Source organism: Bos indicus x Bos taurus, chromosome 26, assembly GCF_003369695.1.
Source record: "Bos indicus x Bos taurus breed Angus x Brahman F1 hybrid chromosome 26, Bos_hybrid_MaternalHap_v2.0, whole genome shotgun sequence".
In the NCBI taxonomy this organism is placed as follows: Eukaryota; Metazoa; Chordata; class Mammalia; order Artiodactyla; family Bovidae; genus Bos; species Bos indicus x Bos taurus.
In genome coordinates, this window is record NC_040101.1 from 15,044,559 (window position 1) to 15,059,476 (window position 14,918).

General features: G+C 40.3%; 1 protein-coding gene across 1 annotated transcript in view; it reads right to left on the reverse strand.

Annotated features, from left to right (window-relative positions):
* Positions 1 to 946: 946 nt before the first annotated feature.
* The window catches only part of PNLIPRP3 (pancreatic lipase related protein 3), a 44,028-nt gene continuing 30,056 nt past the window's right edge, over positions 947 to 14,918 (reverse strand). Inside the window, exons 10-14 of the mRNA XM_027528981.1 lie at positions 12,365 to 12,483; positions 9,508 to 9,640; positions 5,517 to 5,628; positions 2,048 to 2,215; positions 947 to 1,761 (exon numbers count right to left, since the gene is read on the reverse strand). Coding sequence (XP_027384782.1) covers positions 1,698 to 1,761; positions 2,048 to 2,215; positions 5,517 to 5,628; positions 9,508 to 9,640; positions 12,365 to 12,483 — 596 coding nt within the window. The 3' untranslated portion in view covers positions 947 to 1,697. The remainder of the gene's footprint in view (positions 1,762 to 2,047; positions 2,216 to 5,516; positions 5,629 to 9,507; positions 9,641 to 12,364; positions 12,484 to 14,918) is intronic.

Below are 14,918 nucleotides of genomic sequence, written 5' to 3' on the forward strand. Positions count from 1 at the left end.
CTTCAGTGCTGTCACCCTGAACTCTCAGATCTGCCTGGCTAGCTCCTGCTCTATTTTTCACACTCACAACATTCTTATAACGCAGAAAAGGGGACAGATATAAGAACAATAGGACAGAAATTCTATAGTTAATTAAAGTAGGGATCCCAGAAGTTAATTGACTCCAATTTGTCTTTTCAAGCTAAGAAAGAGCCAGCCCAGAGATCCCTTGAACAAGCAAGCAGGCCAGGACTCACAGAGTTTAATGCAGTATCCTGGCTCATAATTCTTCCTTCAGCTGGTGAGACCCTCCTGAAAGGAAGAAAGGCTGAGCAGAGAGTAGTACAGGCTTAGGGCAGCTCTCTCATGGGAAGTTTCTGGCCCCTAGAGCCATGCAGCTGACTCCATTGCCAGCTTGCTCAGGAGTACTGGGGCTGTGACACAGTTAGTAGGGGTCAGGCCCTCCTGCTGGGGCTGCTCCTGGCCACCCTGTTCCTGCGCTGGCGTGGGCCTCGGGCTGATACAGCACCAGGGAGGTAGGATGCTCAGCCCGATCATGCTGAAAACATCCTCATCTCCTTTCCTCCTTCCACTACGCTTTGTTCTCCAGTCAACCTTCTATCTCCTCCTTGTTCAATAGGAAAGTAACCCCACTCTGTTCTCTGCTTTCTACCACAACTCAAGCTCATGTACAGCCGTGGGTCTCTTCTTAAGATTCAGTTGGCAGCCAGGCACCAAGGAGAATCAAGAAATATCCTGCAGAGTATCTGTCATTATTTCTTTCCAATAATGTTTATAGCCCAGTGCTAAACACCGAGGCCAGTGACAGAAAACAGAACAAATAAAAATGCTCATCTTTTATTTTCACTGGGTGAGGACAACTGAATTAGATGAAATTGAAGCAAAATAAAAGAGAAAACAACACATTTAGAAATTGCAATATTGTTATTATAAACGCAAGGCATTCGTCAAGTGCTTTGGAAATGAAATGCTGCCTTAGAATAAATACAAATTTGTAACGGGACCTTCAAGGCCTAGAATGATAAGTAATTCTGTGATAGGAGGCTTCTAGAAGATGCTGAAGATCCTCAGGACCTATTACTTACTGATGCAAACATCACAGATAAGCTCCAAAATCTCTTCTACCTCTCACTCACTCTGAAGACCAAGGAACACCTTGAAAATACTAATGTGCTCTCATTAGTTTTCATTATTAATCAATAGATGTACCAACCCACGGGGTCACCATCTACTGTACATCATGAGCTATAGACATAATTTGTCTTAGCAAGATTTAACAACATAGCAAATATTCTTCAAACTGTTTTGAATAATGGCTATTCCACTTGGAAATGCTCTAAATGTACTTCAAACACTCAATCAGACAGAGGCTCATTTTCACTGACAAGTCTGTACCACCATCCTTGGAGCACCTCTTCTTAATTCAGAGAAATTGCAACACAGCTCTATTTGGTCACTGAAAACCAGAATCCTATAGGTCACAGTACTGTACTTTGTCCCAGGGCTCAGTCTGGTTTTAAGGTTCAGATAAAAGCTTTTCAATAAGAAAAACATCCTATATAGAAAAAAGGCAACTGTACCTTTCTATCTCATTTACAGGGGCCAAGTTTGGTTTGGATGCCAGCTAGAGGGAGATTTAATTTTCCCATTGCTCCCATTAAGTAAATCCATCAAGATTATATGTGATATATCTGAGATTAGCATGGTTTCAGGATCTGGGCAATATTAGGTCCTCCGATGTTTTGGCTACAGAAAGCAGATCTGAAAAATTTAAAGGGGGAAAAAAGACAATGTTAATATGATTCCAGGGTAGGTGAGGTAGAAAATGTAGGTAGGTCTTCTAATTTAATGAGTAGTTTTTATTTTATAAACACTTTCACAAATACAGTATTGGTTTCTTAAATAATTTTTCTTTTCTTTAACTGCAAACTTTTGAGGGGCACACATTTTCATACTATTTGAAAATTTCAAATTATATATGGATTTTAAATGTCAATTACAAAGTTTAAACTGTGTTTGAAAATGCAAAGGAAAAAGTAAGACTTACTGATATCCGTATTTTCCAGATATATCTATCACCATTTCTGCTCCCAGCTTACTCTGAGAACGTTCAAATGAATACTCCTTCCAAATGAACTCAATGCTTGTAATGTTTCCAACATTAATGTCTGCATCAATTAAATCTGTATAAGTCATGCCTGGCTTCAGTGTTCCACTGTCAATAGAAGAATAAAACTGATAAGCTTGTGCTTGGTATTCATAATATTGAAGTGGAAGACAACACCTGTGTGTATCATGGAAGAGAAAGTTTCATTTCCCTGCATTTGATTATAGGAGATTTATTCTTGCCATTCACCTTGGTCAGCATCTCAGAACAGCACAATTCTAAAGCTTGAAAAAAGAGGGAGAATGAGAAGCCTGATTAGTTGATTTTTAAGGGCTAGTTCTCCACAGTGAAAGCTCTGGTCTTGGCTTTGTGGTATCAGAAACTAGAGTTTATTGACACCCCCAAAATCACCAGACTATCAATGATAGACTAAATTCACACAAAAGTGAAAGAAAAACTACAAGCCTGTTGATCAGCTAACAGCGGTGCAATGCTTCCTTTTCATTAACCAAAATGTACTCCTAGCCTTCCCCTGGTACCTTCTTCATCTGTATAAGAAGAATTGGGTAACCAAACTAATGATAAAGAAAGGTGTTTTGGTGAGTGTGGAAATAGAATAAGTCATAAGAGACTTGAGACATAAGACGTGTTTTATGCAAGCCAAAATTACTCTAGATGAGGTTTCTTTAGTCCTGCCATTCCTCACTGCTTTGTTAATGTATTGTTTGTCTCCTCTGACTGGAGGGAGAGCTCCATGAGAGTAGGACCCGTGTCTGTTTCCCCAGCAGTTATAACGATTCTTGGTATACAGTAGGCATTTACATGTTTGCTGAATGCAAGAATGGATGCTGCTATTCCTAGAGCCTGTCTTGTTCTATTACATGCAGAATTAATTGATTTAATTACCAGAGGGCAACTTTTTTCAGGTTATACTGGGCTTCCCTGGTGGCTCAGACGGTAAAGCGTCTGCCTGCAATGCGGGAGACCAGGGTTTGATCCCTGGGTCAGGAAGATCCCCTGGGGAAGGAAATGGCAACCCAATCCAGTACTCTTGCCTGGGAAATTCCATGGATGGAGGAGCCTGCTGGGCTACAGTCCATGGGGTTGCAAAGAGTCGGACACGACTGAGCGACTCCACTTCACTTCACTTCACTTCAAGGGGTCATTTCCCTGTTGCTCCATGAACTGCCTTCACTCACTGCACACACAGCACAGCCCTTAACGATGGTGTCACTGGAAACCCAAATGATTAAAATATAATGTACGGTGAGGGCTTCCCTGGTGCCTCCATGGTAAATAATCTGCCTGTCAATTCAGGGGATGTGGGTTCGATCCCCGGGTTGGGAAGATCCCCCGGAGAAGGAAATGGCAACCCACTCCAGTATGTTTGCCTGGGAAGCCCATGGATAGAGGAGCCTGATGGGCTACAGTTCATGGGTTTGCAAAAGAGTCAGACACAACTGAGCGCATTAGCATGCAAGCATGCAATCTATGGTGAAGCCAGACTCTTAACGCTTGACTGAAGAGTGGGACTAGACTAGCACACAAATTCATTTAGCAGACCTCATTCCAAGATGAAACATTTACTGTGGACCTGAAATGCTTAATTATTCTTAAAAAAGAGGATTGGATGATTATGCAAGGACATGACAAGTAGCCTCTTTAGACATTAGCAAAAGAAGTAGAGAGATGACAAAACATTCTCACAAATTTTAGAAGGGGTGGGAACCACGCATCTCTCCCCACCTGACCCAGGTCAGCTGCCTTTGTGCAGGACACAGATTCTACAGCCTCAGGCAATGAGTGCACTATAGGCCTTAGAGCCACAGACACAAGATCATGTTGAACTATTCTCAGAGGAATAGCTTAATGGAGATGTGAAGGACAAGATGAGGTCTACTAAGACAGAGAAGGGTATTTGGAACATGGAACAGCATGGATAAAAGTCAGGAAGGGAGGAAAGGGTTAGATCTATTTTAATGCTGGGTAGCAACTTCACTTTCACTTTTCACTTTCATGCATTGGAGAAAGGAAATGGCAACCCACTCCAGTGTTCTTGCCTGGAGAATCCCAGGGACCAGGGAGCCTGGTGGGCTGCCCTCTATGGGGTCACACAGAGTCAGACACAACTGAAGCGACTGAGCAGCAGCAGCAGTGTAGTCAGGGTAATGTGGCTAAGCTGAAGATGAACAAAGCCAAACAATGGGAGGCACGGCTAGAAATCATGGGTTGGAGCCTGTGTGTGAACTGGGATCCAGACGATCACTGACTGAACTCACCTTTACAGGCAGCTGCACCAAGGCAAGATGATGAGCACAAAGGCTGCCAGAGTGATTAATCTGACGTATCCCTCGACCGACAACCACAAAACCTCTGCTTTTTGTGCCTCTGCCTTGTATTTGAAGATGATGTAAATCACAGAGCCAAAACATCTAATTAATTCATCAGTTCACAAAACGGTAACATCTAATTAGTGTGTACAATGTTAATTCTGAAATGAGTTGCAGAATTAAGTGATGAAAGTGGAAGATGTAATTCAAAAATGCTAAGGCTGATCAAAGAAAAAATTAAGGAAAACTCAAGATAGAAGGATACTGTAACCTTTTATGAGAGTGCAGGGTGAATGTCTCTACTGAATTATTCCTACCTTTGACTATCTTAACACATATACTATACCTGTGAGTACTACTTAGGGAGCTTATTAGAAATTCGGCTATTCATATAAATACTTTATTTCATATGGAATCTATAAAAATAAAGTAATATGCCCAAATTTGTATAACAATAATGGCATATATTGTTTTTGCAACCCTATAGACAGTACAGTCCATGGAATTCTGCAGGCCAGAATACTGGATTAGGTAGCCTTTCCCTTCTCCAGGGGATCTTGCCAACCGAGGGATCGAACCCAGGTCTCCTGCATTGCAGGTGGATTCTTTACCAGCTGAGCCACCAACCAAGCCCAAGAATACTGGAGTGCGTAGCCTATCCCTTCTCCAGTGGATCTTCCTGACCCAGGAATCAAACCAGGGTCTCCTGCATTGCAGGCAGATTCTTTACCAACTGAGCTATTAGGGAAGCCCTAAAAATAAAGCAATATGCCCACATTTGTATAACAATAACAGACTGAATTAAAAGCATATCTTGTTTCCTGTCAGTTTTTTTCCCACTTGCTTTATTATCTAGATCTGTATTTTCATCTTAACAGTTCCTAAAATTTTCTGTCTGTAGCTGGAACTGTGGATGAAATAGATACTATGATTTCTATTTTATATTTGGGAAAAAAGAAAAGTTACTATCAGATGATAGCTGGTGGTACTGTATTACAGGAAAAGAAAAGCCTGAGCCTTACTGAGCATGATGAACTGAGCACAGCACTGTTACCTGCCAGGTCATCATCCTTGCCTACCTGACAAACTCAAACTCCCCTGTCTTCCCAATCGTTCCACCTACACGGAGAAATATACTTCCTTGAGTGACGTTGTTCCCATCAAGTTTGACAGACAGTTTGTGCCTCCAACCTGGAAACAAAGAAAATAGGAAAGAGAGAGAGAGAGAGAGAGAGAGAGAGAGAGAGAGAGAGAGAGAGAGAGAGAGAGAAGGGTTTAGAACACGGGGAAGCATGACATCTTTGTTACTGCTGTTCAGTTGCTAAGTCATGTCCGACCCTTTGAGACTCCACGGACTGTAACACAGCAGGCTTCCCTGTCCTTCACTATCTCCTGGCTACTTCAGTGTAAACGTAACTTTCAGGGTTAAAGAGGAAGAGGGCTGTTCATGTTCATGAGAAAATATTAATACAACTTTATACAGCTTGAGTGAATTTGGTGAGGTTATATTTTTAAAAACATATAAACTATCACATGTTGATTTTGCAAAGTAAATAGTTAATAATATTTTTAAAGAAATTCTTTAGTTTTCCATATATTTTTTGGACTTTAGAAAAATGTGTGTGTCTTCTTCCACCCATTACATTTGTATTCTGTGGTGTGTATGCTTTCCATCAGTTCAGTTCAGTTCAGTTGCTGAAACTCCAATACTTTGGCCGAAGTATTGAAGTTTCAGGATATGTTTTGGAAAGACTTAGAGCAGACAAAGGGTGATTTCACACCCTTTGAAAATAAAAGAGAGTGTTCCTAATCTGCTAGCTAGGAATTTCTTACGTACTCTTGATCTATCTTCTCCCAGTCTGGATATGTGTATACAGCCTGTAAAAATAAACCAAAGATTTATCTGTTCTGTCTTTCTACATCATTTTATGGCAGAAACTCAAGTATAAAAAGCAAAAGTAATTCTCTTGGTTGATTCTCTTGGTCATTCTCTTGGTTTACCTAGAATTAATAGCAACTAAGGCAACTCTCTAGGCTTCCCAGGTGGAGCTAGGGTAAATAACCCACCTGCCAATGCAGCGACACAAGAGACATAGGTTTGATCCCTGGGTCAGGAAGATCCCCTGGAGGAGGGCATGGCAACCCACTCCAGTATTCTTGCCTGGAGAATCCCATGGACAGAGGAGCCTGGCAGGCTATAGTCCATCAGTTCAGTTCAGTTCAGTCGCTCAGTCGTATCCGACTCTTTGCGACCCCATGAACCACAGCACACCAGGCCTCCCTGTCCATCACTAACTCCTGAGTCCACCCAAACCCATGTCCATTGAATCAGTGATGCCATCCAACCATCTCATCCTCTGTCATCCCCTTCTCCTCCTGCCCTCAATCTTCCCCAGCATCAGAGTCTTTTCAAATGAGTCAGCTCTTCGCATCAGGTGGCCAAAGTATTGGAGTTTCAGCTTCAACATCAGTCCTATCAATGAACAACCAGGAGTGATCTCCTTTAGGATGGACTGGTTGGGTCTCCTTGCAGTCCAAGGGACTCCTTGCTTTCCATAGCCAAATTCTAACTTGCTATAGTTTGACAATTAGTCCAGAAAAATATCTAGAAAACCTATTGAGCAAGAAAGTCTGTGTTTTTTTTTAATGACTCAGAGGCGGAATGAATTGTCCCTTCCTCTCTCACCAGACTTTGTGCTAGGAGTTCCCAGTCAGTACAGGTCTGAGTCAACACAAAGCCTGCCAACAGGATAAATCCCTTGCAAACAGTCAAGTATAACTTTTAAAGAACTTTAGAACTAAACAGATCTTTCATTCTGAATTCTAAAATTGTTGTATGCTTAATAACAGAAAAAAAATGCAATTCTTCATAAAGTTGTTTGAAAAGCCTCTGAAAGGGGAAAAAATTTACTAGAGAGAATTTTCAGTTCACAAATTAATCCTCGTCAGAAAGCTCCGTTTCCCTCCTTGCCTGTTCCACTGAACTATGACCGCCACCATCACCTCTCCACTGAAAGCTAAACTCACCAGTGATGGGACTTATCCCACGAACCCCTCTGGGCCCTGTCTCATTGGACCTGTCTTTGGGGCAGTGAATGCATTCTCTCTTTTTCATCATCTTTCTTTTCTTGACTGCCACATGGTTTTATCTTTTCTCTCTTTATTCATTCCTCAGTGTCCTTCACAGGGACCACTTTCTCTGCTCTCTTTATTCTCATCTGATACATTCTTCTTGGGTAATTATGTCATCCACTTCATAGCTTAGGTTACTGTCTAAACATTCGAATCTTTGGCTGTGGACCACAGCAGTCTCCAGAGGATGAGACCCAATCTAACTGCACATGCCCAAATTCTAACAGCATCTCAGACCTAATATGTTACAAACTGAGCCCATCAACTTACTTCAAACCAGCCTCTCTGCCTGGTTACCAAGTTCAGCATATGGTATGTCATCTGCCCAGATGGAATCATCCTTGACTTCTCCACTTTCTGCATCCCTCAAACCCATTTACTGAGTTAGAGAAGGCTGACTCTCACATCCATACAAGACTACTGGAAAAACTAGATGGACCGTCTAGTCAAAGGTATGGTTTTTCCAGTAGTCATGTATGGATGTGAGAGTTGGACTATAAAGAAAGCTGAGTGCCAAAGAATTGATGATTTTGAAGTGTGGTGTTGGAGAAGACTCTTGAGTCCCTTGGAATGCAAGGAGATCCAACCAGTCCATCCTAAAGGAAATCTTTCCTGAATATTCATTGGAAGGACTGATGCTGAAGTTGAAACTCCAATACTTTGGCCACCTGATGTGAAGAACAGACTCCACTGGAAAAGACCCTGATGCTGGGAAAGATTGAAGGCGGGAGGAGAAGGCGATGACAGAGGATGAGATGGTTGAATGGCATCACTGACTTGATAGACATGAGTTTGAGTAAGCTCCAGGAGTTGGTGATGGACAGGGAAGCCTGGCGTGCTACAGTCCATGGGGTCGCAAAGAGTCGGACACGACTGAGTGACTGAACTGACAAACCCATTCACCCAGTTCCTTTGTTTTTTTTTTAATTAAAACTCTTTTTATTTGTTTTTATTTATTTGGCCATGCCAGGTCTTAGTGGCGGCACTCAGGATCTTCCATCTTTAGTTACAGCATGTGGGCTCTAGTTCCCTGACCAGGGATTGAACCCACCTTCCCTGTATTGGGAGCATGGAGTCTTAGCCACTGGACCACCAGGGAAACCCCTCAGCCAGGTCCTTTTTGCTTCTACCTGCCCAAAGATAAAGCCCAGACTTCCCATATGGAGCATAATTTCATTATTTGACCCGGTTTGCCTCTCTCATCTTACCCGCCTCATGTTGCCTTCCTCCTGGTCTCTACAATCTCAGCAGGGGGATCTTTTTTAGATTCCAGCTCTCCCTTATCTCCAGGCATTTTCATATGCAGTTCCTTTTGCTTACTGCTACTGCTAAGTCACTTCAGTCGTGTCCGACTCTGTGAGACCCCATAGACGGCAGCCCACCAGGTTTCCCCGTCCCTGGGATTCTCCAGGCAAGAACACTGGAGTGGGTTGCCATTTCCTTCTCCAGTGCATGAAAGTGAAAAGTGAAAGCAAAGTCGCTCAGTCGTGTCCGACTCCTAGCAACCCCATGGACTGCAGCCTACCAGGCTTCTCCGTCCATGGGATTTTCCAGGCGAAAGTACTGGAGTGGGTTGCCATTCCTTCCCTCTGTTACTCACTTTTCAGGAATCAGTGTTAAAGGCATCTTTCCTCTTGGAAGGCTCCCCGATCTGAGTGCAGAAACTCCTTCTTTGCATCTCCCAACAGAAAGAAATTCCTTCTTTGCATCTCCCAACAGAAAGAAATTCCTTCTTTGCATCTCCCAACCCTATTACTCAGGGTTGAAACTGAGACTCTTCCTTTTCTCTCCCCCAGCCTAGACTCACTGTGTGTTCTTCACTGCATCCTCAGAGTCTGGCCCGATGCCCAGTGATTTAGTAGACACTCAGTAAAAACTGTTGAATATTTAAAGGTAAGTGCATTAAGGCATTACAATAAAATTCAGCTACATACTTACGGGCAAATGGCGAAACAGTCCCTGTGTTTAAAAAATAATATAATCTATTAGGCTTCATTTTTTTCAGGTGAAATCTATCAGCAAAATGACCCATTGTTGGGCAACCTTCCTTGGGACAATGGAAGCAATTTCCCTGGTGACAGAAAATAAGAGGTAATTAGAAATGCTGACCTTCAATAAACTCAGAATGTATTATTAAACTATAATAAATCTTTCAAATCTAAATAAAGTATATGCATTTAAGAATGACTAAGTTGCCTAATAGACTATCCTGCCTGTTTTCAAAAACAAAACATAATAAAACAAAAACAACTGAGGGATAAGGAAAAGGGGCTGGCTGTTAGAAAAAAATGAGTAAATAACATGAATAGACAGACAGTCCATAGAAGAGGAAAGTCAATAGTCAATAGCTATGTAAAAAGATGCTCAATCTTACTAGCTGTCAGGAGTACAAATTAAAACAACATACAATTTCATACTCAGCAGATTTGCAAAAATTAAGGCAGTTGGAAATACCAAATATTGGTATGATATGGAGTGGGGAATTCTCATTTGCTTCTTATGGGAATATAAATTAACAGACATTGCAGACAGACATTTGGTAATGTCTAATAAAGATGGAAATGCACATATGCTTTGAAAATTTCACTTCTATTACATGTCATAAAGAAACTTCTTCACAAGTACATAAGGAGATACGCAAAGGTGTTTATTGCAGAATTGCTTTTAATAATGAAAACTGCAAACAACCAAAATGTACGTTAGTAGGGGAATGAATAAATAAAATGTGGCTGATTCCTACAGAACTCCTACTAAATACAATAGGTCTATATATGTCAATGTAGATCTTATAAAATTTAAAAAGAAATTCAGAAAGACACTTATAGCAAGATACTATATATATATATATATACATACATATAAATTTCCCTCAAAGTTTGCCTTAGGGAAGGGCATGAAGGGAATATAAGGTACTTAAATTTTATCCATGTATTTTAAAATCTAAAACAAAACTAACAAAATACTAACTTAAAAAAACCTGGATAGCAATGTTGGAGTATTTGCTACTTTAGGTTTTTGAACTTTCGGACTTATAAACTATGGATATTTAGGCTAGGACTGTAGTGCATGCATGCATTCTTAGTCACTACAGTCGTGTCTGACTTTTTGTGATCCGATGGACCACAGAGCCCTTCAGGCTCCTCTGTCCATGGGATTCTCCAACCAAGAATATTGGAGTGGGTTGCCATTTCCTCCTCCAGAGAATCTTCCCAACCCAGGAATCAAATCTGCCTCTCCTGCACTGCAGGCAGATTCTTTACTGCTGAACCACCGGGGAAGCCTAGGATTATAGTAAAACACCCCATTTAAAACTCCATTTTTAATGAACAAAAATACTAACAAAATAATAAGGGCTCATATTGATTGAGTGAGTGCTTACCATGTGCAAGGCACTGTTTGATGCACTTTATGTGCATTTAGGTCAATTAATCCTCACAAAATATTATTATTATAATGTTTTTAGTCTCCTTATTTAGCAGATGAGGAAACTAAAGCCCAGAGAAGTAAGCAATTTGTCTGAGTTTGTTTGTCTATTAAGTGAAGGCACAAGAATGTGAATCAGATGGCCCAGCACTGAAACCCCTCTTACTTTATTTATTTTTTAAAATTCCATCTCATTTTTTATGACTGTTGGATAAAAGTACAATAAAACAAGTCAAGGAAATTGACTTAATGTTCTCTAGTTTGTTGCCGTAATTAGCATCTATGTGGCATAGGAGCCTAGAGTTCTCCCGTTTTGAGCTGATTAAACCCCGCTAACTCTGAATATGCTATGACTTTGAGAACCTGCTTTCACCTGCCTTTGATGTAGTGAATGTCAGGATCCCTTTAGCCATTCAGAGCAGCATCTGGGGCTTGAAGAAGGATGAGTTCGGGGAGAAGGAGGTTTAGGGGAAATGTCAGTGCTTGTCTGGCAAGGTTTCTGAGACTTGCAGTTCACCAGCCACAGTATGAACAAGGAAGACATGCTCAGGAAGACAGCCTGAGGGCTCACTCACCTTGGTCTGTAACAGGAGGGAAATACTTACTCCTGTCCCAACACTATTCTTATTCACAAAATAGCACAAAATGTGCTATTGCTTATAACACACTTTGGTTTGAAACCCCATATTTTTCTACCCTGATAAAACAGGGGATAAGTCTCTAAAGCACAAGCAGGAAAATCTTTCTACTTTCCACTACAAAATAGATTTTCTTTTTACCTTTTCATAGTGATAAGCAAATGAAAAATATAGTCAGCTCAGATCTGGCACCACGTGCTTCATGACTCAAGTAAAATCAAATTTGGTATTTTGTAATGTATATTGATTTGCATGGAATTCCTGTGAGCTATCTATGCTTCAGTTCTGCTCTGTATGAATAATCAAATTTTAATAAAATAATTTTCATGTCCCAGGTAAATAGTAATATGTTTGACTGTAGCTATTAATTGGTTCAGCCTTCTCAGGGCATCTTAGAGGATGACATTTAAAATATATACACACAAAAATTTTTGTGCTGGACTTATGCCTGGTACACAACATCTAATAACTGCATAACAAATGACCAAAAAAGCAAAATTGTATATAATTCAAAAGAACTGAAACAACCAGAATACAAATAGTTGGTTTAGTTATTTAAGCCCTTCAGCAACCCCAGCTACTGTTCAGTACTCAGCACAGAAAGAATCTATTATTTACCAAAATGGCAGATGCATTTTTTTTGCTACATACTCAATGTTCTAATTTTTAGTTGACTGATCATGCTTCAAAAAATGACTTGCTAATTGAATTACATGGCAAAATGCTTTACTTACTGCTTTAAAAGATTTGTAGGATCTACAAGGATAAGCAATAAATGCATCAGGATTGAGAATGCTTTCAGCATAAAAGCGATGACTTCGGGCATGGTTGCAATCAAAGAAGGAGAACACTTCTGTGAAAACAATTTTCGATTAACTGGTAGCAATGAACTGATAACTGAGAGTATGAAACATTTCCTAGAAAAAGTAATGTTGAATGATAGTTTCTTGACTTGGATCTGGGTCACCAGACCTTGTGTGTACTTTTAGATATTGCACATTTATTAATATTACATATCATCTTCTTGTACCAAAGAATTCTTTGTGTGAGTCTAAAGGGACAAGTTATGACCAACCTAGATAGCATATTGAAAAGCAGAAACACTACTTTGCCAACAAAGGTCCGTCTAGTCAAGGCTATGGTTTTTCCAGTGGTCATGTATGGATGTGAGAGTTGGACTGTGAAGAAGGCTGAGCGCCGAAGAATTGATGCTTTTGAACTGTGGTGTTGGAGAAGACTCTTGAGAGTCCCTTGGACTGCAAGGAGATCCAACCAGTCCATTCTGAAGGACATCAGCCCTGGGATTTCTTTGGAAGGAATGATGCTAAAGCTGAAACTCCAGTACTTTGGCCACCTCATGTGAAGAGTTGACTCATTGGAAAAGACTCTGATGCTGGGAGGGATTTGGGGTAGAAGGAGAAGGGGATGACAGAGGATGAGATGGCTGGATGGCATCACTGACTCGATGGATGTGAGTCTGAGTGAACTCCCTGAGTTGGTAATGGACAAGGAGGCCTGGCGTGCTGCGATTCATGGGGTCGCAAAGAGTCGGACACGACTGAGCTACTGAACTGAACTGAAAGGGACATTTAATGTAGATGACTGTGTTCTGATACTAATATCACCAACACTTCCCAGGTATCCGACATAAGCACTTAGAATTTTAACTATCACTGTGTACACAGTATCTCTGCCTTAGACCAGTTAATTCTCTTGTCTCCCTGTTTCTGCAGGAATGACTGAACTCCCTCCTATTCAATCATGAAACAGGCAGCAAGGTTAACCAGTGCACAGCTTCAGCTGAGTTTCAAGATGTGACAGGTGGAATGTATTATAAAGAATGCTATAGACAAATTGGTTTTGTCATTGTCAGGCACAGCATTACTGCCACTGGTAGTTAGGATTACTGCAATAATTCATAAAAGTTCTAAGTACATTTGTGTATTCTGAAATACATTCCAGTCATTTATGCTCTCTTTTCCTTACATAACAATATTTTTACTACATGGCATGGGCTATTCTTCTCATGACCTACATGACTTGACTCACCTTTGAGTCACTAGATGTGGCAAATCACTTATCTATAAATGTGGACTCCAAAGAGTCACTCCTTCCTAGGTCCTCACCCCTTTGCAATATAATGTTACTACTCATTCCATCAAGAGGTGGAACTGATGATGACATGACAGTAAATTTTTGGATGATTCTAAATAAAGGTTTTTAAAAACCTTTCTGGGTTACAGGCTAGTCTTGTGACTTGTTTGACTAAGAGAATATAGAGGAACTGCCACTGGGCAAGTATCATGGCCTTGGTCTTCAGCGACCTTCCATCATCTATTCTTGTTCTATTGGAACCCAGTCTCCATGTTAAGAAATTCAGGTGAACTGGCTGGGGAGAGAGGCTCTGAAGGATAACAGACCACTTAGAGAGGAGAGCTAGTACCAAGATACTACCCGTGGAAGGCCATCTTGGACCTTCCCACCCATTTTGGCCCAGCTCAGCCCAGCTCCCAGTTGGATGCAATCATGTACATTCACCCAATGGACACATAGCAAAGCAGAGCTCTGCCTGAATCTTGAGCCTCATAATCATGGGCAATAAACCATTGTTCTCTTAAGCCACTATGGTTTGTTATACAATAGATAACTGAGATCATTTCAGAAATACAACATAGCAGTAATAAAGAATTGACATCTTTTTTTGAGGAGGACTTCTCTTATATCAGGTTTATTTACATACAAATTTGTATTCATAACTAATTGTGGTTTAGACACGATGGTTCTTTAGAACATAGGGAACTATGAATTTTAAAAGTAAATGGTTTCTTAGTAACAAATATATGTAAAATAAAATATTTTGAAGCTGAAAAGTCATTTGAAGACATGAATGATAAATATGCTTTTAATCTAATAAAGTTGTAGGAATTACAGTATCTCAAAATGATAGCTTATGATAAATGTAGGCTTATTTTAATTCATTATTTTACAGAATTTCAAGTATATAACAATATAGTTATGTAAACAAGTCTTATGATCTACATTTTATCCTAATAGAAATGATTTCAAATCATAATATAACAGATAATGAGAAAGAAGTTTTATAATAGGTCTTTTTTGAAAGAATTTTGCTTACCAGCACTAGATAGAACTGGCTTTAATTCTCATTTTGAGTATCTATAGTTTTACCAGTTTTAAGTAGTCATTGCAAATGGATATTTCTAATTACATTTACTTTCAAAACAGGTAGTAAAACTTTGTAAGTTAGTGCTAGTGAAGAGGAAATTCAAG